This window comes from Panthera uncia (assembly GCF_023721935.1).
Source record: "Panthera uncia isolate 11264 chromosome A1 unlocalized genomic scaffold, Puncia_PCG_1.0 HiC_scaffold_17, whole genome shotgun sequence".
In the NCBI taxonomy this organism is placed as follows: domain Eukaryota; kingdom Metazoa; phylum Chordata; class Mammalia; order Carnivora; family Felidae; genus Panthera; species Panthera uncia.
The window spans coordinates 48187893-48208952 of NW_026057577.1; the positions used below are offsets into that span (position 1 = coordinate 48187893).

The 21060-nt window shown below is 36.6% G+C and overlaps 3 protein-coding genes and 1 non-coding gene across 7 annotated transcripts in view; 2 read left to right on the top strand and 2 right to left on the bottom strand.

Moving 5' to 3' along the window:
- Positions 1–16385, bottom strand: part of TRIM23 (tripartite motif containing 23) — a 39103-nt gene extending 22718 nt beyond the window's left edge. The window contains exons 1-6 of the mRNA XM_049649546.1: positions 16217–16385; positions 10043–10205; positions 8652–8773; positions 5923–6201; positions 5178–5360; positions 2230–2445 (exon numbers count right to left, since the gene is read on the bottom strand). Coding sequence (XP_049505503.1) covers positions 2230–2445; positions 5178–5360; positions 5923–6201; positions 8652–8773; positions 10043–10205; positions 16217–16363 — 1110 coding nt within the window. The 5' untranslated portion in view covers positions 16364–16385. The remainder of the gene's footprint in view (positions 1–2229; positions 2446–5177; positions 5361–5922; positions 6202–8651; positions 8774–10042; positions 10206–16216) is intronic.
- On the bottom strand, positions 3763–3869 carry LOC125935854 (U6 spliceosomal RNA). The gene has a single exon (XR_007461838.1). It is a non-coding gene; the product is annotated as a U6 spliceosomal RNA (small nuclear RNA).
- Positions 16386–17026: 641 nt separating the features above from the next.
- The window catches only part of TRAPPC13 (trafficking protein particle complex subunit 13), a 45438-nt gene continuing 41404 nt past the window's right edge, over positions 17027–21060 (top strand). For all 4 annotated transcript variants that reach the window (XM_049649547.1, XM_049649548.1, XM_049649549.1 and 1 more), the window contains exon 1: positions 17027–17112. In XM_049649547.1, coding sequence (XP_049505504.1) covers positions 17067–17112 — 46 coding nt within the window. In that variant the 5' untranslated portion in view covers positions 17027–17066. The remainder of the gene's footprint in view (positions 17113–21060) is intronic.
- SHLD3 (shieldin complex subunit 3) lies at positions 17029–20960 on the top strand. The gene is made up of 2 exons (XM_049649553.1): positions 17029–17112; positions 20033–20960. The coding sequence occupies exon 2, from the start codon at positions 20148–20150 to the stop codon at positions 20901–20903; it is 756 nt and encodes a 251-aa protein (XP_049505510.1). The 5' UTR covers positions 17029–17112; positions 20033–20147; the 3' UTR covers positions 20904–20960.

Below are 21060 nucleotides of genomic sequence, written 5' to 3' on the forward strand. Positions count from 1 at the left end.
CTTAGCTTCATGCCTTGAACTTAGGTGATGCATCATTTTTTTTTTTTTTTGGAGGGGAAGGATGATTAAGCTTTGTTCTCAAAATTGATAATAACGTGTGATGTTCTATCCATTCTTCTGTTCAATTATCTCTGTGGCAGGAACTGTTAAGAATATTGGTTGGGGAGATGCCTGGGTGGCTCAGTTGGTTAAACATCCGACGTTGGCTCAGGTCAAATATTATGGTTCAAATTTGAGTCCTGCATCAGGCTCTGCGCTGACAGCTCAGAGCCTGGAGTGTGCTTCAGGATCTGTGTCTTCCTCTGTCTCTATCCCTCCCCTGCTTTTACTCACTCTCTCTCTCTCTCTATTGAAAATAAACATTGAAAAAAAATTTTAACAATAAAAAAAAGAATATTGGTTGGGGTTAGGGTTCTATGACTTTAAAAACCAAAGTTGATATGAAGAATGACTCTAAGACCCTAACTTCATTTGCATTAACATAGTGAAATAATACCATATCATTAACAATTACCAATCACTTTGATGAAATGCTTCAGAAATTCTAACCTCCACATATTTCAGTAACTATAAACATACTTTTTAACAGAATAAATATAAAAATACTTTTACGTATTCAAGTAAACAAGATCTAGATGTAATCCATTTCTGATTTTTCTGTGTAGCTTGATTACCCATCATAACTGAACAAATATTTATTAAGTTCCTTCTACCTAGATACAAAGATGAACAAGATACATGCAGTCAACATAGAGAAGAATGAAGAATGCATATTGTTCAGGTTCGAATTAGTAGAGGAAAACCACACCACTTATGTAAACAGAAAGAATTTACTATGAAGAACTGCTAACTAGGTGTAGTTATTAACTAGGTAACTAAAAGGGTAAAAAGTACTCAGATACCATGTGGGAAAGCAAATGTAGGAAGCAGCTATCACGCCCCAGGAAAGGGGGAATAAAAGGCACATGCTAGAATTATTAAAACTTAGAAACTTATAGGAAAGTCCCCATGGATCTTAAGCTCAGGTCTCTAAGGAAAGTGATATCTTCTTGTGAGCAGTGAAATTCACAGGAACCCAAGTAAATGGGAACCAACGGGAAACTAACTCTACCTTCCAACCTTCCTTTCCTGTCCCCTGCTGATGGAGCCTAAACTAACAAGGAGCTGGCAAAGCAGATATGGGGTTTGTAGAGTTCTAGTCCAAAAATCACAGGGCAGAGGAAAGAATAGGACTGAAGTTCAAGGCAATTTAATAAATGGCATACACATCAATTATTATAATTCAATATGATAAGCTCAAGACTTTTGTGGTTACAGCCTCGCCACATTCATATAAGTCTAATCAGATATATAAGAGAAAAAACTTTACAATTAGTAATAAGTTTAGTTCTGCAGTGATTTGCAGTCAACACAATTACTAGCAATATGTCAATAAAGGTAAAATACACTATAGCTTACTGGGAATTCCTAGGGCAATAATTACCTTTCTATCACCAACTCATGAAAGCAGAACCAAATAGAAATAAATAAGACTGACATTTTTGCTCAAATAATCTTAAATCCAATTTATTTTAAAAGTATATTATCTGGGGGCACCTGGGTGGCTCAGTCAGTTAAGCATCCGACTCTTGATTTTGGCCCACATCATGATCTCATGGTATCATGATCTCATGACATGATCTGAAAACTGGTAAAACAAATTGCTTCTGATACCTCAATCATCAAAAAACATGGGATTACTGTGATATCAAAATTAAGAACCAATGAATTAGAGCAGAGATAGGTAGTACATGCTAGAAAGGCATCCAAAAAAAAAAAAAAAAAAGAACAGAGAGTTTCAAAGAAAAGCAAACATTTGAGCTAGACTTTGAAAAAGGATTTCCACTATCAGAAAAGGGAGATATAAGCCCACCAAGCAGAAAGAATAGTACATGCTTGGTAAAGAAGAGTTAAAGGGCTTAGCATGACTAAAGAATGACAAGACATTCAAGAGTTTCTAGAATCCATAGTTTTAAGCTGGGGAGGGCACATGAAGTAGAGGACACTGATATGGTTGGTGGAGCAATTTAAGGTTAGAGACCATGTCCTAAGCACAATGTTAATGCCCACAGTAACAAATAATAATAATATTAAAATATTTATTAATAAAATAGACTAGTGCATACCTCTGATAATTATCTGTTTAACCTCCTTCTTAAAATATGTCCTAACCACATTTAATCTACCTACTTGTTGCAAAGTCTTTTCACAATGAAGACAGGCTGTTGAAACTTGGGACAACAAAATAGTCATATCTTCTTGTTGCTGCCTGAGCCAAATCAGTTTTTCTCGAACATGAGCATCAACAACACTTAGAGCCATTTCTTCTTGACGACACAGAGTTTCATGAAGATCAGAAAAATAAGCTCGGACACATGACCGGGCATTCTCTGCAGTACCCGGTACCTAAAGAAATAGAAATTAAACAACTTTAACCATAACAAAGATTTTATATGTGAAATAGTGAAAATTTAAATACCATCTATGTTCTTAAAAATTGCAGAATTGCTATCTTCACACAAGATCTTTCTCCTTAACCACAGCCTTTGGACATCCAACTCTTTAAATAACATCTCAAGCAAAAGAGAATACCTAATCTTCAGTCTCTTCCACTGTCAAACCTAGTTTCCTCCATCTCAATAAATGGCAATGCCATCCTCCACATTGTTCAAGCCAAAAAAAAAAAAAAAACAAACAAAAAAAAAACAAAACTGGAGTCACCCTTAATACTTCTCTTTCACATCCAATAACAGTCCCTCAGCAAATTCTGCTGACCACAAAACATATTCAAAACAACATACCCAAAATCTGATCAAGCCTCATCACCTTCACCTCTACTGACCTGATCTATGACATTATCATCGCTCACCCGATTATTACAATAGTTTTCTAATTGGCCTCAATAGATCCATTACTGCCCTCTACAGAGTATTCTCCACCTAGCAGCCAGACAGATCCTTTTAAAATGTTAAGTCAGGGGGCGCCTGGGTGGCTCAGTCGGTTAAGCATCCGACTTCGGCTCAGGACATGATCTTGTGGTCCGTGAGTTCAAGCCCCACGTCGGGCTCTGTGCTGACCACTCAGAGTCTGGAGCCTGTTTCAGATTCTGTGTCTCCCTCTCTCTCTGACCCTCCCCCGTTCATGCTCTGTCTCTCTCTGTCTCAAAAATAAATAAATGTTAAAAAAAAAAAAAGAATATATTATAAAAAAATAATGTTAAGTCAGGAAGATTATTCTTTTGCCCAAAACTCTCTAATGATTTCCCATTCCACTCAGAGTAAATGCCAAAGTCCTTTACAGGGAGTGTTCAAGAACAGACTCCCTGAAAAAGCAACATCTGAGCAAAGACCTGAAGAAGGTGACAAGATTATCTTGAGGAAGAACATTTGTGGCAGAAAGAAAAGCAAATATCCATAAGACCCTTTGTGATCTCAACACCTGCTATGCTCTCCTCAATCATTCTACTCTAGATGCATTTGACCCCCTCACAGTTGTTGGGTTTTTTTAATTGAAGTGTAGTTGACATACAATGTTGTATCAGTTCTAGGTGAACAACATACTGATCTAACAATTCTACACATTACGTGGTACTCAGCACACTAAGTGTAGTTAGTATCTGTCACCATACAATGTTATTACAGCATTACTAACTATATTCCCCATGCTGTACTTTTCATTTCCATTACTTATTTTATAACTGGAAGTCTGTACCTTTTAATCCTTAAAAATATGAAATACTTCACAAATTTATGTGTCATCCTCACACAGGCACCATGTGAATCTTTGCTGCATCATTCCAATTTTAGTTTATGTGCTGCCAAACTGAGAACTCCTCACAGTTTCCTAAGTGCACCAGGCACACTCCAACTTCAGGGCCTTTGCACTTGCTCTTCTCTCTGCCTGGAATATTCTTTCCCCAAATATTAGCATGGTTCCTTTCTTACCTGTGTTAGGTCTTTGCTCAATGTCCCTTTCTTAGGGAGTCTATCCAGGAACACCCCATATAACACTCCATAGCACTTAACATACTTTTGCCATTAGTACTGACACTTTTTCCACATTAGAATGTAAACTGCAAAGGCAGAGTTTTTTGGCAGTGTCTCCTTAGCTAGAACAATGCTAAAACAGTGTCTAGCTATTGTATGGGTTCCATAAATACTCACTGAAGGAATAAAGTATTTCCACTCTAGCATAAAATGTCCAGTAGAACCTTCAATGATGATGGACACATTCTGTATCTGTGTGGTTCAATATGGTAGCCATTAGCTATATGTACGTGAATATACTTGAAATGTAGCTAGTGAAAATGAGAAACCAAATTTTGTATTTTATTTGATTTTTAAATAATTTATGATTATGATTATGATTATGATTTTGACAGAGTGAAAGAGAGAGAGAGAATTAATCTTCAGCAGGCTCCATGTTCAGTGTGGAGTCGGGCACAGGGCTCAATCCCATGAAGCATGAGACCATGACCTGAGCCGAAAATCAAGAGTCAGATGCCTAACCAACTGAGCCACCCAGGAGCCCCTAAGAGCAACCTTTCTTAATGCAAATCTGATTATGTTATTTCTATGCTAATTCTTCAGCGGCTCATCACTGCCCTTATAATCAAGTCCAACCTCTTTAACAGAGCTAATAATATCCTCCATGATTTGGCCTTTAACTCTCCAACATTTTTTTCTTGCCCTGTACCATCCAATACTCAAAGATTCAAGTGTAGTGAACTGAGTTGTTCTATAATATGTCCAATTCTTACTTCCAGGCATTTCAACACGTGCTTCCCTCTCTGGGACAACTCACTCCCCACCACACTCTTCTCCCTGACTAAATTTCTTCAAGTCTCAGTTTAGACACCACATATTCCAGATAGCCTTCCCTGAGGCAGCTAAATTATTGCCACTCTTATGCATTACTAAGGCATCCTGTACTTCCCCTACAAAATAGTTACTACATTTGAAAATGTCTCTCTTCCATGATGGATTATAAACTCCATGAAGATAGAGACTTTTTATAAAACTTGTTTTCAGTGACTAGTGCAGTACTAGCACAACGTAATTGCCCAATAAATTAAAAAAATGAAAAGGTGAGAAGTACAAAGGGTAAGAAAGTACAGGAGGAAGAAAAAAATTCCATACATGTTCTGTGTGGGCCATTCCAATTCCATCTTCCACTATTTGTTCTCCTCCTTCAATGTGCTGAACGATTCCAACTAATTTTCTGGAATAATCTGAGATTTCCTCAGTGAAGGTCCGTATACAGTGAGCCATATCTAAAATTGATGCTCGGATCTGGTTAGCTTCTGGTTCCAATACTGAATGCTAAAATGCAACACAATTATAGAAAAGAACTCATGGTACTGACTAACAATATAAAATGCTATTTAAATCACTCCTATAATAATAAAAAAAAGCATCAGTCTCAAGTGGCTTTTATAACACATTTACAAAAGCACAAGATAGTAAATACTAATGTATCTTCATCACAAAACTATTTATCCTTCAAAGAAATAATTTAAAATTTGGGAGTCCATTTATTGTTAAATAAGAATCCAAAAGACTCACTTTATGATTTTACCATAAACATCAGTTCATCAAAAGACTTAAGTACTGTCAAAACAATCCAGTTCATTTAAGAAAACATGCACACAGAGAACTTTTGTTTCCTGCTGGAAAGCTATTTTTCAATGAAGAAAGAATCATGAGGCTTCTGAAATTTTTATGACATTCAGAAATTGAATCTCTCATTTCTTTTCATGCTACCAAGCTCAACTCATTCATCACTGAACGCTTCTTCAATCCCTACTTGGCATAAAGTAGTCAATGGAAACAAATGGTAGGCTGATAAACCAGGTAGAGTCATCCAGTCTAATTATAATCATACCTTGTGACCTTGGTGTTTTCCATACTCTTTGCAGACACAGCACATAAGTGGACTAGTCTGACAGCCTTCTTCCAAGCAAACAAACTCAATGGCGTGTACCTGATGCTGAGAGCACATGGTTTTCTCATGAGGTTTGTCAGCCAGAGGCACTCGTCTGTGCTTTGCTAATGTCTTCGTAGAATGAGTAACTTGAGAACACTCTGAGCACAAGTGAGTTGCACACACAGTGCAATATACAGACGCAACGTGAGCTTCATCTTCATCACAACGAATGATACTCTGATAAACAAAAAATTAATGTCTTCAAACTGAACCTCCATCATTACAACATGTTAAATTTTAAAATATAAAAGCCCATAATCCTTCCTTTTTTCCCCCATAATCTTTTCTTAACTGACCAGGCTTTACATTGAAAATATACTGGCAATTAAGTAAAAAGGTCATTTACTACTCACCTAAGAAAGTATTCATTTTGTTTTCTGAGGTTTTTTTTTTAATAGTTTATTTATCTGAGAGAGAGAGTGCCCTTGCACGTGCACACAATCAGGGAAGAGACAGAAAGAGAGGGAGAGAGAATCGTAAGCAGGTTTCATGCTATCGGTGCAGAGCACTATCCAGGGCTCAATCTCACGTACCTTGGGATCATCACCTGAGCCAAAATCAAGAGTCTGACACATAACCAACTGAGTCACTCAGACACTCCAAAAGTATTCATTTCTATAGGTAAGTGAGAAGCTATTTCCAAAACTTATTATCAATCCATGCTATGAATTTGGGGCCAAAAAGAGAACTATCCTCATAGATTTACAGTCAGTGTAAAGATATCTTCTATGAAATCCCCTCAGCTTATATGCAAGAAACTGAAAACTAGAGGCTAGAAATCTCTTTTTTAGAAATCTTTTAAGACTAAAAAAGAAAGTTGATAATAAATACATCCCCACTGCTTTAGTTTTCAATTTTATAAAAGATTTTATTTTGCAGTAATCTCTATACCCTATATGGCACTAGAACTTACCACAACCCTGACAACAACATTGACATGCTTCACCAAGTGAACCAGCCAGGCTCCCCCACCACTACTTTAAATACCACTTATCATGGTGATGTAGCAGAAGAAGAGAAGTGTGAAGGCTACTGTGAGAACCAGATGTGTGCATAAGAATCAGATGCAAAGCTTTTAAAAACACGGATGCTCAGGGGCGCCTGGGTGGCTCAGTCGGTTAAGCGTCCGACTTCGGCTCAGGTCATGATCTCTCAGTCTGTGAGTTCGAGCCCCGCATCGGGCTCTGTGCTGACAGCTCAGAGCCTGGAGCCTGTTTCAGATTCTGTGTCTCCCTCTCTCTGACCCTCCCCCGTTCATGCTCTGTCTCTCTCTGTCTCAAAAATAAATAAATAAACGTTAAGAAAAAAAAAAAAAAAACACGGATGCTCAGACTCTAACCTATGAAATTCTAATAGGTTATAGATGAGGCCTAATCTGTGTATTTTTTTCTAAAACTCCATAGGTGAGTTCACTGTATAATCCAGGCTGAAAAAGCACTGATTTAAGCTAGTTTAAAGAAAAAATAAAAATCCTATGTTATATATAAGCTCTTAAATATTATTTCTAATTTTCATGAATTACTAAAAAAGCATTTCAACTTGAAAAACTTTATATAATAGATAATCAAGAATGTTTTGAAAACTTATGATGAATATTAAAAGGCCTAATTGGAAAGGAGGCAATCTGGCATAAATTATTCCAGAAATAAAAATTAGAAAAAACACCAATGGTATCATTAATTATCATATTAAATTTTAAAATGAACCCAAAGTTCAACTAGTAAAATAAAAAATACATGTCTTCTATTTTTCAGACATGATTAATATTTACAAGGACAACATTAGATAATATTCTAATGTCTTCCGAAAGATAAAAGACATAGCATGTAAAGGAACTGCAAAACTTTTAGGAAACAGTGCTCTAGTTTGAAATTCACTTCAGTGATTCACTTTATATAAAGAAATCATGATCTAATAGAAGAAAAGTAGAAATCAATCTGACATTTGTTTCCTTGATTCTAAACCTGTGGTTTTAAAGTTGACCAATGAAATCATTAACTGTTATTTACTACAACTATTCTCATATCTAGTACAGTATATGAGCTATGCATATAATTAAGTGTAAAAAATGTATTTTAACCTGTGTTAATGGGCAGCATCCTAATATTTACTGGATGACCAGCTTGTTGGATAGAGTATACTTACACATTTAAACTTTTCATGAAGATATTTATAGTATTAATTCCCTCAAGAGCTACTGCTATCTTTAAGGCATTTGGCCTCTACACTAAATGGCCTCTTTGATGGAGTTTCTTTCTTTCTTTGCACCATACTGTTTATTGTTGATTCACTTTTGCATCCTCTGGTTTAATGTAGCTTCCACTTCTTTTTACTTTTCCATAACCTTCTAACTCTTGACTTTATCCTTGGATAGAACTGAATTATAATAAGGAGGTAAGTTTATACATAAAATATACTTTGGGTATAGTATTTTCAGTGAATTCCAGTTTAAGTTTTACTTTCTATTCAGTTGGGAATATTATTTCCTATAAAACTGTAATGTAATGAAAAGTTGTGTTTCTGGATTCCTATCTGCCGAAGCAAGTGAGGTAAGATTAAACTTATATTTTAAAATAAAAGAAAAAATTCATGCTCATAATAAATATTTTAATAAATTCAATCAATACCTCTCCAGATATCCCAATGGCTTCTTCTGCAACTCCATATTGGCCAATATGTCCATTCTGTAGTCGTTCCAAAAGCTCCAATAAAGCAAAATTTTTTTTCAATCCCCAAACACCTGAATCTCCTAAAACAAATATAAAAATAAAAACTAAATCTAATAAAATGGAATATTAATCATTTCACTTCATACCTAACAGTAATTTATCATATATTTATTAATATCATTAATAATGTCTAAATTTTCAAAATTCAAATTTTCCCTAATTTCTTTTTATTGCTAGAACTATTGTCTTGTTAAAAATTCTCTTTAAGAAAACAGAAACTCCTGGGGCACCTGGGTGACTCAGTCAACTAAGCATACCACTCGATTTCAGCTCAGGTCATGATCTCATGGTTTGTGAGATCCAGCCCCAAGTAGGGTTCTATAGCAATGGCACAGAACTTGCTTAGGATTCTCTCCTTCCCTCTCCTCTGCTCTCCCCTACTCATACTCTTTCTCTCAAAATAAATAAACATTAAAAGAAAACCTCAGCATTCTTTTTTTTTTTTAAGTTTATTTATTTATTTTTAACAGAGACAGAGAGAGTGCAGGTGAGCAAGGACGGGAGGAGCAGAGAGAGACAGGGAGAGAATCCCAAGCAGTCTCTGTGCTGTCAGCTCAATCCCACAAAATGTGAGATCATGACCTGAGCTGAAATCAAGAGTGGGATGCTTAACTCTTGTTAAGTCACCCAGGAGCCCCAACTCTTCAGCATTCTCAGTAAAAACATAAAGTTCTACTATTTTTCTTTATACTTTTTAAAAACTATTTTGTCACTGACTTTTACTACATATATTAAAACAAGTGCTTTAAAATACTTTTTACAGCAACCTCCAGTAAGAAATACATTTTCCCTTTCAACACAGGATAACCTACATATATGTATATATGTATATATATGTGTGTATGTACACATATGCACACATATATATATTTACTTATAAATACTTAGATATATGTTTACTTATATATATTTATATATGCATGGTTTTAAAAATATGTTCATATATAATATATACATCTGAAAGAAAAGTTTCACACACCAATATTCACCTTCAGAGTGCAACACACATTTTTTTCCCATTTCTTCTTTAAAAAAGCATGTTCACAACCAATTAAATTGATTTCATAACTAAAAATTAGCTATGATTTGTGTTTGAAAACCACTGTATGAAATATACACTTAGCTAAAATAACTCCTCTAAGTAAACTAGAACTAGAACAAGTGAAGATAATCCTTTTCCATACATCTCTTCTAACCTAGAACCCTACTGTAATCAATGACTATACAAACTCCTTTTCACACAAATAAACCAAACAATTTTCAATCTTAAATACAATATATTTTCCTACCTAGATCTGTTACTTGTCGATCAAAAGGGCAACGGATTGCTCTTCCATGAAGAGGCAGGCGGGTAAGACAGTCATGACAGACTGTGTGGCCACAAAGCAGAAGGCGAGGAACTTTGTCTCCTTGCAAAGAAAAGACATCTTCACAAACTCCACACTCCAGCACCTAATAATTGGCATGGGAACATGTGCTCTTTAAATGATTTTAAAAGCATACATACTTCAGGCCAAAAAAAAAAAACTTGATCGAATCTTTCTAAGTCACTTTATTTCTCCATGAAAAAAAAGTCTAGATTGTAAAACCTTGAATCATCTTTTTATCATATCATCTGACAGACCCTACCAAAACTATATCATAGTGAAATCTCCTTGAAATGTCAAGTTTTAGGGACAAAAATAATGTAAATTAATATCATCTTTATCTTTTGAAAATTATGACTTGATTCATTATATAGGAATCTGTACACTATATAATTCTACCGAATTTGCATTCTTAAGCAATTTCTCCGAAATTACCCCCCAAAAATCATCATTAATTTTAACAAAAATAATCTGAAATATGTACTAGGGTGACATTTAACCCTTGTAAATAATAAAGAACCTGTTCAGAAAAGACTATAAGTAACTTTCAAGTATCTTCTAGTGTTTATATTATATAATGTAAAGACAAGAAATCAGCTAAGACTTAAATTTCAATTCCTTGTTCTCAATTAATAAATAATTCCCCTCGGTTAGAAAATATTTTGTCTATATAGTTCCAATTACAGGCACATGACTTGCCCAAGGCCATGCAGTCAAAGGAAAGGCAACAAAAATCAGCATATTGATTCCCAAGCACATGAGTGTGGTTTTAGAATTAAGTCAACAACCTATATTTTTATTAATGAAGTACTGTTAGTACTGTTACTTCCAAATATAGCTGAAGTGTTTCAGAATTTTATTTTTTTTTAATACCCATGTTGAACAATTATGCCACAAACTCTTATGTCTGTCATCCATGACCTACTACAATCTGTCCTCTGTCATACTGCTTTATTGCAACCCCCTTCAGACTCTATTCTCAAACTATATGAAACAATTTGTAGCTCCTAGAACAGGATAAACTGTTTTTGCCTCTTTCTTTATGCTGATGCTGAGGAAATACCTAAACAAACATTTTTCTTGTGGATCCTCTTTTTAACATTAGTAAACTAACAAATTTCTAAACAACTATATCTCTCAGCCTACCCACACAGGTCAGTCCAACTGAAATGAGCACACTATCCCTTGGGCCATCATACACCATGGATAAGTGTTTAATCTTAACACCCCAGAGCACTTTAATTCCCTTATTGGCTTTCCAGCCTGTCTTTCCCTGTTAGACCAAAAAGCCCCCAGAAACAGGGCATTCCAAACAACCAACCACTGGTGTGCTTATATAAATAAAGTCTGACAAAATGAAGGTTTTTAAAAAGAGGGGAGGCACCTAGGTGACTCAGTAGGTTAAACATCCAACTTCAGCTCAGGTCACCATTTCATGGTTCTTGAGTTCAAACCCTGCAGCACGCTCTGCACTAACAGTGCAGGGACTCACTCACTCACACTCACACACTCTCTCTCTCTCTCTCTCTCTCTCTCTCTGTTCCTCCCCCATTTGCACTTTCTCTCTCTCAAAATAAATAAACTTAAAAAAAAATTGTTTTAAACAGTTCAGTCCAACCACCATCCCCCAACAAGTAAATAATGCAAGACAAAAACCAGAAAATGCTTAGTGGAAATCACACTTAATATACTAAAAATATTAGCTCTGTAATTAATTTGGACTTAGTGCATAAAATACAAACATTTTTCACTGTAAATTCATAACTTCTAATTGGCTTGCATCCCAGTATGGTTCAAGACAGTCTTAAATGTAATACATAGTTCACAGAAAAAGACATGAAAACAACTCTTTAAATACATGAAAAGATGTCCAATCTCACTCAAAAAACTTTGAAATGCAATTAAACCTACACCAATATACTGTTTTCAGTTTTCAGATTAGATCAAACAGGTCAATAACTCTTTGTTGTGCTGGTGAAAGTGTGGGAAAGCAGGTATTTTTTTTTTTTTTTTTAAGAGAGTGCACCAAGCCTCTCTGGAAAGCAGTGTGGAGGTTCCTCAGAAAATTAAAAATAGACCTACCCTATGACCCAGCAATAGCACTGCTAGGAATTTATCCAAGGGATACAGGAGTACTGATGCATAGGGGCACTTGTACCCCAATGTTTATAGCAGCACTCTCAACACTAGCCAAATTATGGAAAGAGCCTAAATGTCCATCAACTGATGAATGGATAAAGAAATTGTGGTTTATATACACAATGGAATACTACGTGGCAATGAGAAAGAATGAAATATGGCCTTTTGCAGCAACGTGGATGGAACTGGAGAGTGTGATGCTAAGTGAAATAAGCCATACAGAGAAAGACAGATACCATATGGTTTCACTCTTATGTGGATCCTGAGAAACTTAACAGAAACCCATGGGGGAGGGGAAGGAAAAAAAAAAAAAAAGAGGTTAGAGTGGGAGAGAACCAAAGCATAAGAGACTGTTAAAAACTGAGAACAAACTGAGGGTTGATGGGGGGTGGGAGGGAGGGGAGGGTGGGTGATGGGTATTGAGGAGGGCACCTTTTGGGATGAGCACTGGGTGTTGTATGGAAACCAATTTGACAATAAATTTCATATATTAAAAAATAAATAAATAAATAAATAAAACTATTAAAAAAAAAAAAAAAAGAGAGTGCACCAGCAGGGGAGAGGAGCAGAGGGAGAGAGAAAGATGGGGGGAAAGGAGGGAGAGGGGCAGGGGGAGGGAGCGAGAGAGAGAAAGAGAGAGAGAATATCTCAAACAGGCTCCACACCCAACACAAAGCCCAACATGGGGCTGGATCCCATGATCCTGGGATCATGACCTGAGCCAAAATCAAGAGTCGGATGTTCAACCAACTGAGCCACCCAGGCACCCCTACATGGTTTAGTAATTCTATTTCCAGGAAATTATCCTACAAATATATTACACATGTGTGAAGCAGTCTCTATGTTATTCCTTATAGCACCATTTGCATTTGCAAAAGATTGGAAACAAAGTAAATATGTACCAGTACAGACTAGAAAATATAGTATATTCATGTACTGCAAACTATGCAGTCTATGGAGAAAGAGGAAGTTTTCTATGTACACAAACAGAATGATTTCACACAAATAAAGCAAAGCGAAAAATGATACATAGAATACATAGCTTTTGCATTAAACTGAGGAGTGAAAGAGCATATATTTATATGTATGTTTTTATACAGGCATACTAACTTTCTAGCAGGCTATAAAGGAAATTAATTACACTGGAATAGTGGTTCCCTATGAGGAAGGGAAATAGCTAGAAACGTTACAGATAAATTATGTTATATATACAAACTTAAATTTAACCTACGTTTTTAAAAAAGGCAGGAAAGAATTTTTATTTAAACATCCTCACTTAGGGGCACCCGGGTGGCTCAGTCGGTTGAGCGTCCAACTTCCGCCCAGGTCATGATCTCACAGTTCGTGAGTTCGAGCCCCACATCAGGCTCTGTGCTGACAGCTCAGAGCCTGGAGCCTGCTTCAGATTCTGTGTCTTCCTCTCTCTCTGCCCCATCCCCACTCATGCTCTGTCTCTCTCTGTCTTAAAAATAAATAAAACATTAAAAAATTTTTTAAACATCCTCACTTAAATATCAAATTCAATCAAATACAGAAAAGATACAACACAATTAGATGTAAAACAAATGCAACATTTTTAATAGATGTTCTTGCTATTCTAACATAAACTTGTTTATGACCATATACTTCAAAGAATCAAATTAAATTTTACTTAGTCCATTCATACCTTGTATCTGTGACCCCATAATTATAGAAGATAAAAAAAACTTAAGTTGCTACCACAGGTTTTTTCAAAAAGCACTAGCAACATACAACTGATTTATAAACCAAACATGGGTCCAAAAATAAAGTTATTAGATTATTTCACATCAACTCAGTTAACAATAGAGTAAGACATTCTTTCTTCAGTATTTATCATCAGGAAGTGTGGCTAAAAGCCCAAGAAATTAAATCCTAGATAAGAGAAAAGCTCTTAATTTTATAAACTTCACAAATATGCCAAAGAGAGCTACAAACTTATCACATGTAAATAAAACTTTAATAAACCAGACTATATTTTAAAAGTGCTAAGGAGACTCACTCTTCAAAAGGAACTTTTCTGATTCCTTTTTCCTTTTTGAATGTGAATTTCAGAATGTTAGATTTTTGTCTTTTTCTAGTGAAAAAACCATGTCACTCTCAGCTTGTTCATTAAATAGGTCATTTTACGTATTAGCATCATATACTTCAACTTTCACCTTCCAATGAATAATTTCTGCTTTCATCTATGAAAATGACAATAAGTTTGTTTTTGTTTTTTAAATTTATGCCACCATACTCCCTACAAATTACAGCATAAGGGTCTTGCCAAAAAAGACTATCCTACCACACAGCTCAGGCACATTTTACATATAAAGACAAAAATGTGGGGCGCCTGGGTGGCCAAGGTGGTTGAGTGCCTGACTTCAGGTCGGGTCATGATCTCAGCTTGTGAGTTCGAGCCTACCAGGCCTCGCTGTGCAGCCCGCTTCAGATCCTCTGTTTCCCTCTATGCCCCATCCCGCTCATGCTCTCTCAAAAAAATGAATGAACGTTTAAAAAAAAGGTAAAGATGAATGAAGTGAAGCTCTAACATATTAAACTCTGTACTGTAATAAATTTGAATTATATCAGACTTCAATATATTTTTGAGATTTTAAGGCAACTAAGGGTAACAAAGATAGATACAGCAATAAGCAATAATATCCATTCTAATTACAACTTACTGACTCAAGTTAATTCACAAAATTATCTTTAGGAATTCTCTACTTAGATAAAGCACAAATCAATAAATGCTCAACCATACAACATGCCTAACAGGGCTCCCTCTGTATCTCAGATATGCCGTGTACCTTCAGAATAACTTCACTGATATATAAAGGTCAGATGAATCAAAAGCCACCAACACTGATTGATAATATACTTGTAAGCAGAAATATATCATTTGTTGTCATCTAAACCCAACATTAGGTGCCTATTATCCAAGATCTTAAAAGAACTTCAGATATTATCTGGTATAGTAGTTCTCAACTCTAGCTGCACATTAAAATCAATTCTGGAAATGTAAAAAAATATACTTATGTCAGGTTAATCAGAACTGGAGGAGGAAGTGTGCATAACTAGGGTATTTTTTTTTAAATCCTGTTATTCTAATATGTAACCAGTAATGAGAAATACCAATAACTGAGATTATAATAATCCTGAAAGTCTTCTACAAACGACTGAGATCAGTTCTCCCTTCCAAATCTTTCCATGACTATATAGTGAAGGGGAAACGTGAATCCCACGTATTTCAATTGCTGTTTTAGCAAATGCATTTTGAAGCACTCAAGCATGGTAGAATTTCAAACCTCAAACCATAGGCAATTGGTATACCTTAACGTTATTGCCCAACCATGCTGCTGCTGGGAGACTTCTCAAGTGTTGAAAGACTGTACTACCAAGAAAGGAGGGGGCAGATCAACCACTAATACACCCCTAGAATTAGTGTGATGATGAAAACCAGACTTTAAAGGCAGTCAACCCTGGCTCACTGTGTTAACCCAAACCTGAGTTTCCTCACCTGCAAAACGGTAATGATCATATATTTCATAGGTAGATTATTAACGAGCTACAATATTAACGAGTTACAATGAACATAGTACCTAGCGATAATAATGGTTCAATTTAGTAAAAATAAGCTAATGCCTGTTGAACTTAACCAAAAGCAGAGGATCTAGGGAAAAGACCGGCCGAAGTCAGTCTCACAGGCCCATACGATCATTTTCACAAATATCCCCATCGGCGATGTCAAGTAAAGAACTGGTATTAACAGAAGACCAGGCAACTTCACGCCCGCAAAGAGAAAAGATCGCGGAGTGGGGAACAAGGCATGTAAAGCCGAGAGGGACGCAAAGGCCGCGCATCCTGCCCGAAGACGGCCGGGGCGCCGCCGCCAGAACTCAGGGATAAACCGAAGGGAGGCCGAAGGTGGAGAACGGAGCACGCAAAGTCCCTCACCTTCACCACGGCCGTACCCCGGCTGCCCTGACGGCCACTGTCTAGTCCCGCTCCAGGCTTGTTTACAACCAGAGTAGCCATCCTAGGAGGAGCGGTGCCGCAGAAGCAGCCGTCACCGCCTTCAACTAAGGGGCGGGGTAGGACCATCTACCCAGAGGCCTCGGCGCTCGCCGCTAGCGCACAGGCGCAGTACGACGCCGGGCACGGCTGGGCTGACCTCAGAGCTCCTCCTCCTGTCAGTCCCTAGCTCTTGGGAAGCCGATCCCTGTGTATGAACGCTTTGCTGTTTTTATTGCTGTTATTTATGAGACTGAAGTATGGAAGGAATAAAATTAAAGAAATAAAAAAGAAAGGATAAAACAAGAAGTAAAATTTTGGAGTGAAACTCCCGTTTTAGAAACGATCGCTTCCTAATTGCAGAATAGACGCGAGGATTACGGGAGACTACATCTCCCTGCATGCAGTGCGGTTTTTGTTTAAACTACAAATCCCAGGATGCCACACTAGGGTTTTTTGGGGTTTTTTTTTTTCCCTCTACTCCGCCATGTAGTTATCTGTGGGGCTATGTGCTGTCAGCGAGGAGTGGTTTCTGGAAGACGCTATGTGTGATTTGTGGCTGGAAAACAGAGAAGTATTTTATGTATAAATCGCTAAGAAATAAGAGATGGCTTTGGTGAAAAGAAGCCGTTGAGTCCCTAAAGGACGTCGTAAGAAGAGAATTTAAGGCACTACCAGCAGAAACTGTTGGGAGTGCATTCGATCTTCCCGAACGTACGCTTTACTGTTTTCTTCCGGGCTGCTTTGAACCTACCCAGCTGCCGTAGGCATTGGGTCGAAAGTGCCGTTCAAAATGGAAGTGAATCCCCCCAAACAGGAGCACCTGCTGGCCCTGAAAGGTAAACTTTCACGAACCTGACTCCGTTTAGTCTGTTTTCTGTTCTCTCGCTAGTTCTCGAAGCCTTTGCCACCTAGGCCTGGTCCCGGGGATGTAGGCCTCGTCCTTCGTAAACACCATTAGTTCCTGCATTCTTGTGTCCTTCGGCGCCGAGAGGAAGGAAGCAATTTTTCTTCTTTGCTTTTTAGGTTTGAGAGGCTCATGTTGCATTCCTCTAGAATGTAATAGATACCCGATAAATCACTCGTTGTGTTATATGCTGCTTGGAGTAACCAGACCGGCTTTAGTCAGAGAAGCTAACGTCCCTAGAGCCCTGTGAGCCAAGATGATGTACAGTAGGCATCTCCGGTGATTTTTCCTTGTCTCTTGTGTCTTTGTGTAGCACTGACGAAGTTACCAGTCTTTAGTTTGATCAGCAAAATTAGTCTAGTTTTAGCAGTGCCAAGGGTTTTGAGATACATAGTACAACAACGTATAATTTAGATATGCTATAACTTATTGCAGTTTACTTCAAAGTAGTGTGGATGTGGGAAAATTGATGTCAGCTTTCGTTTTCTGTACACAGCAGAAAATTTTGAGTAAGTTTGATGATGTAATTGTATTATTATTTAGGGAAAACGAACAGGGCAGAGTTTTCTGGAATTACTGTTTTCTGAAAACCTTTTATTTAAAATGCTTTCAGCTGTATTTCATTTGTTTTCTACTTCCCCAAACACACTTATTTCTTGGATGCTCTACTGTGTGGTTTCCAATAACTTGTTAAACTGAGCTGAGAAGAGATTGGATAGACATTTGAATTCAGTTGAATTTCACTTACCTTCTTTTGGCATCCATTTTGACCGACCATTATCTTGTACACAGTTATGATGCAGGCATCAAACATTCCAGAAGCTCAGCAGTCTCATTTGTAACATAAAATCATATACTGATAGCTCGGTTTAATAAATCTGTCTCTGACTATAGAGCTGAAAAACAACAATATTAATATAGATATATGACCTGTAAGCTGAGCCTGAGCAAATGAGTTACACTGAGATGGGTTCTTTCTGGAGAAAAGGGAAAAGAAACTGTCATGTTCTTTCTTAATCCCATATCAAGTATGTAAATAGATATTAATATCTTTCAGAAATTTAAGAAACTTTCAAGATTTTAACAAGTCTAATTGTACTGATTGTTGGATGCCAAGTGTACCAACTTATATGATCATTTAAGTTCACTTTCTTATATATGTAAAAAAATGAGCTGTCACAACTTCATCATCCTCAGAGTACAACATTGAATATTTTCAAACAAAAATAATTCTCAATGCAGTATCTTAAAGTGTCAAAGTGTAAAGAAAAGGAAAGAAAAAAATAAAAGCATTATTGTTTTAAAAATATGCTATGTTTAGGGGAGCCTGGGTGGCTCAGTCAGTTAAGCTTCCGACTTTAGCTCAGGTCATGATCTCCAGGTCTCTGATTTCGAGCCCTGCGTCGGGCTCTGTGCTGACAGCTCAGAGCTGTCAGCACAGAGCCCAGAGCCTGCTTCAGATTCTGCGTCTCCCTCTCTCTCTGCCCCTCCCCTGCTCACGCTGTGTCTCTCTCACTCTTAAAAATGAATAAATGTTAAAAAAAAAAAAAATTAAGAATATGCTATGTTTAGGGGCGCTTGGGTGGCTCAGTCGTTTAAGTGACCAACTTCGGTTCAAGTCATGATCTCATGGTTCGAGTCCTACATGGGGCTCTGTGCTGACAACTCGGAGCCTGGAGCCTGCTTCGGATTCTTTGTCTCCCTCTCTCGACCCCTCCCCTGGTCACAATCTGTCTCACTCTCTCTCAAAAATAAACATAAAAAGAAAAAAAAGAATATGCTATGTCTAGATTCATGTTAAGAATTATGGGTGTTAAGGATCACAGTCATTTATGAATTTAAGTTGTCAAATCAGTTAGTGGACATTAACAGGCGAAAAGAATCATGATGAAATTAATTACTTCTGACTCTTCAAAATTGGTGATCAAATGAGTATTATGACATCATGACAGGAGTCCCCACCTATGGCCATTCTAGTAATGGGAGAACCCCTTCAAGGAGTTCTTTAATGATTTGGGGGAGAACCTCTCATTTTTTTTCTACAGTAATTAGGATTTGAAAGAGCTTGCATTGTGGCTCATGCAACTTTGGAAGCCTAACTGTATGCTAGAACTTACTATCAGTGACCCAATTTGGGACAGCTTGAAGACTTCTTTGTTCTAAAATGAAAAAAAAAAATATTAAGGTCTAGCCTTCTTGTTCCTCCTCTGAATTAGAATTCAGAAGCCATGGTACTAATGTCTTGATAGTGTGAAAGTGCCCCATTTATACTAAGGACACTTTTTAACAAGACCAGTTCCCAGCCTGGTTAAAATGCAAAATTTAACTATTTTCATGTTATTGGTGCTTAGTATTGGGGATGAAAATCGTTAAGTAGTGTATCTATGTATTTGGTAGAATTCATATCATTTTAAAGTATAAAATCTATTTTTTTCAATGCATCAAAAATTACAATGATTTTCATTTTCCTCAATTAATGTCTCAAAGTTTTAAGTATTATTACATTTTTGTTCTCTTCAAATGAATAAAATATCCTAGGAATCACTAATTTACCCTTTGTTTCTGCTATAGTCTTAAGATTATTACCTAATATATTAATGACAATACTTATAAATATTTACATGTTGATCTAAACGTGTTGAGTACTAGCAGTTTGAGGCTTACCAGGCATTTAATCCAGATCCCTTATTTTGGTGAGACAGAGGGTTTCCAATTTTGTGGATTCCATTCACATTTACCAATGACACTTGGTAAAATATCATATTGGGATTGGTTTTTGTTTTTTCTTTTCTCCCTATTTGTGTGTAGGTTATCCCTACCATATCTTATTCTTTGCAATACTTCCGCTTTAGGTCCTGATTCCCTCTGATTTGGAAAGAAAGTCTTGTAATTATAAATTACATTCTAGCGCTGAAGAGCACATCTAAGAAATTTTCTCTTCATTAAGAGTGACTGGATTACTGCAGAATGACTACAGAAGTAATATTACATTATCGACCATATGAGAATGATCCCACACAACTGTCAAAAATTGCAGAGAAAGCACTTCAAGACTTTCCTACACGTCCACTCTCAAGATTTATTCCTTGGTTTTCTCATGATGGGTCCAAACTTCCACTCAAACCTAAAAGATCACCACCTGTGATTTCTGAAGAGGCAGCTGAAGATGTGAAACTGTACTTAACCATTTCAGAACATGATGTTAAATCACAGAGTTACGATTGCACGATAGATCTTTTGGAATTTCAACCTAATTTAAAAAAAGAAAAGCACTTAATCCAGTCACACACACTGAATGAACAGACTAATTCTGGAAATCTAGATAAGCAATCAGAAAAGGGAAGACAGCATAAGAAGAGGTTTTGGAGTGTTTCACTTCCCAACAGTAATTGCACTGAAAATATTTTTCCTTTGTCTAAAAAATTGCAAGATAGTTTAAAGGCACTGAATTTGCATTCACTTTATAGGGCAAGATGGACTATAGAGCACACTATTTGTAACAACCAAACTCTGGAAGACATTTGGGCAAAACTCAATCAAATTATCAGGCACAATGAACTTCCATCTTGTAATGCTACAATTCAGAGACACTTAGACCAAATATGGGTGTTCTGTGATATTATGTACTGTGAATATGTGGGAAATCTTCTTAAAGGTAGATTAGCTCTTACTGGGAAAATGAATTTATGTGTACGTAAATATGGTGTTATTTTTAGTATGTAATGAATTCCACTGATTGTGAAAGAGAAGAATATCCTGAATGAACTGTGATCTGAAATCAATAAATTTTTTATGAGTTTTTAAATTTTTGATGACTTAATTTTTTTATTTGACCCTTCAGTCATATAGCCTATTCATTCTTAATATTGTAAAAAATTGT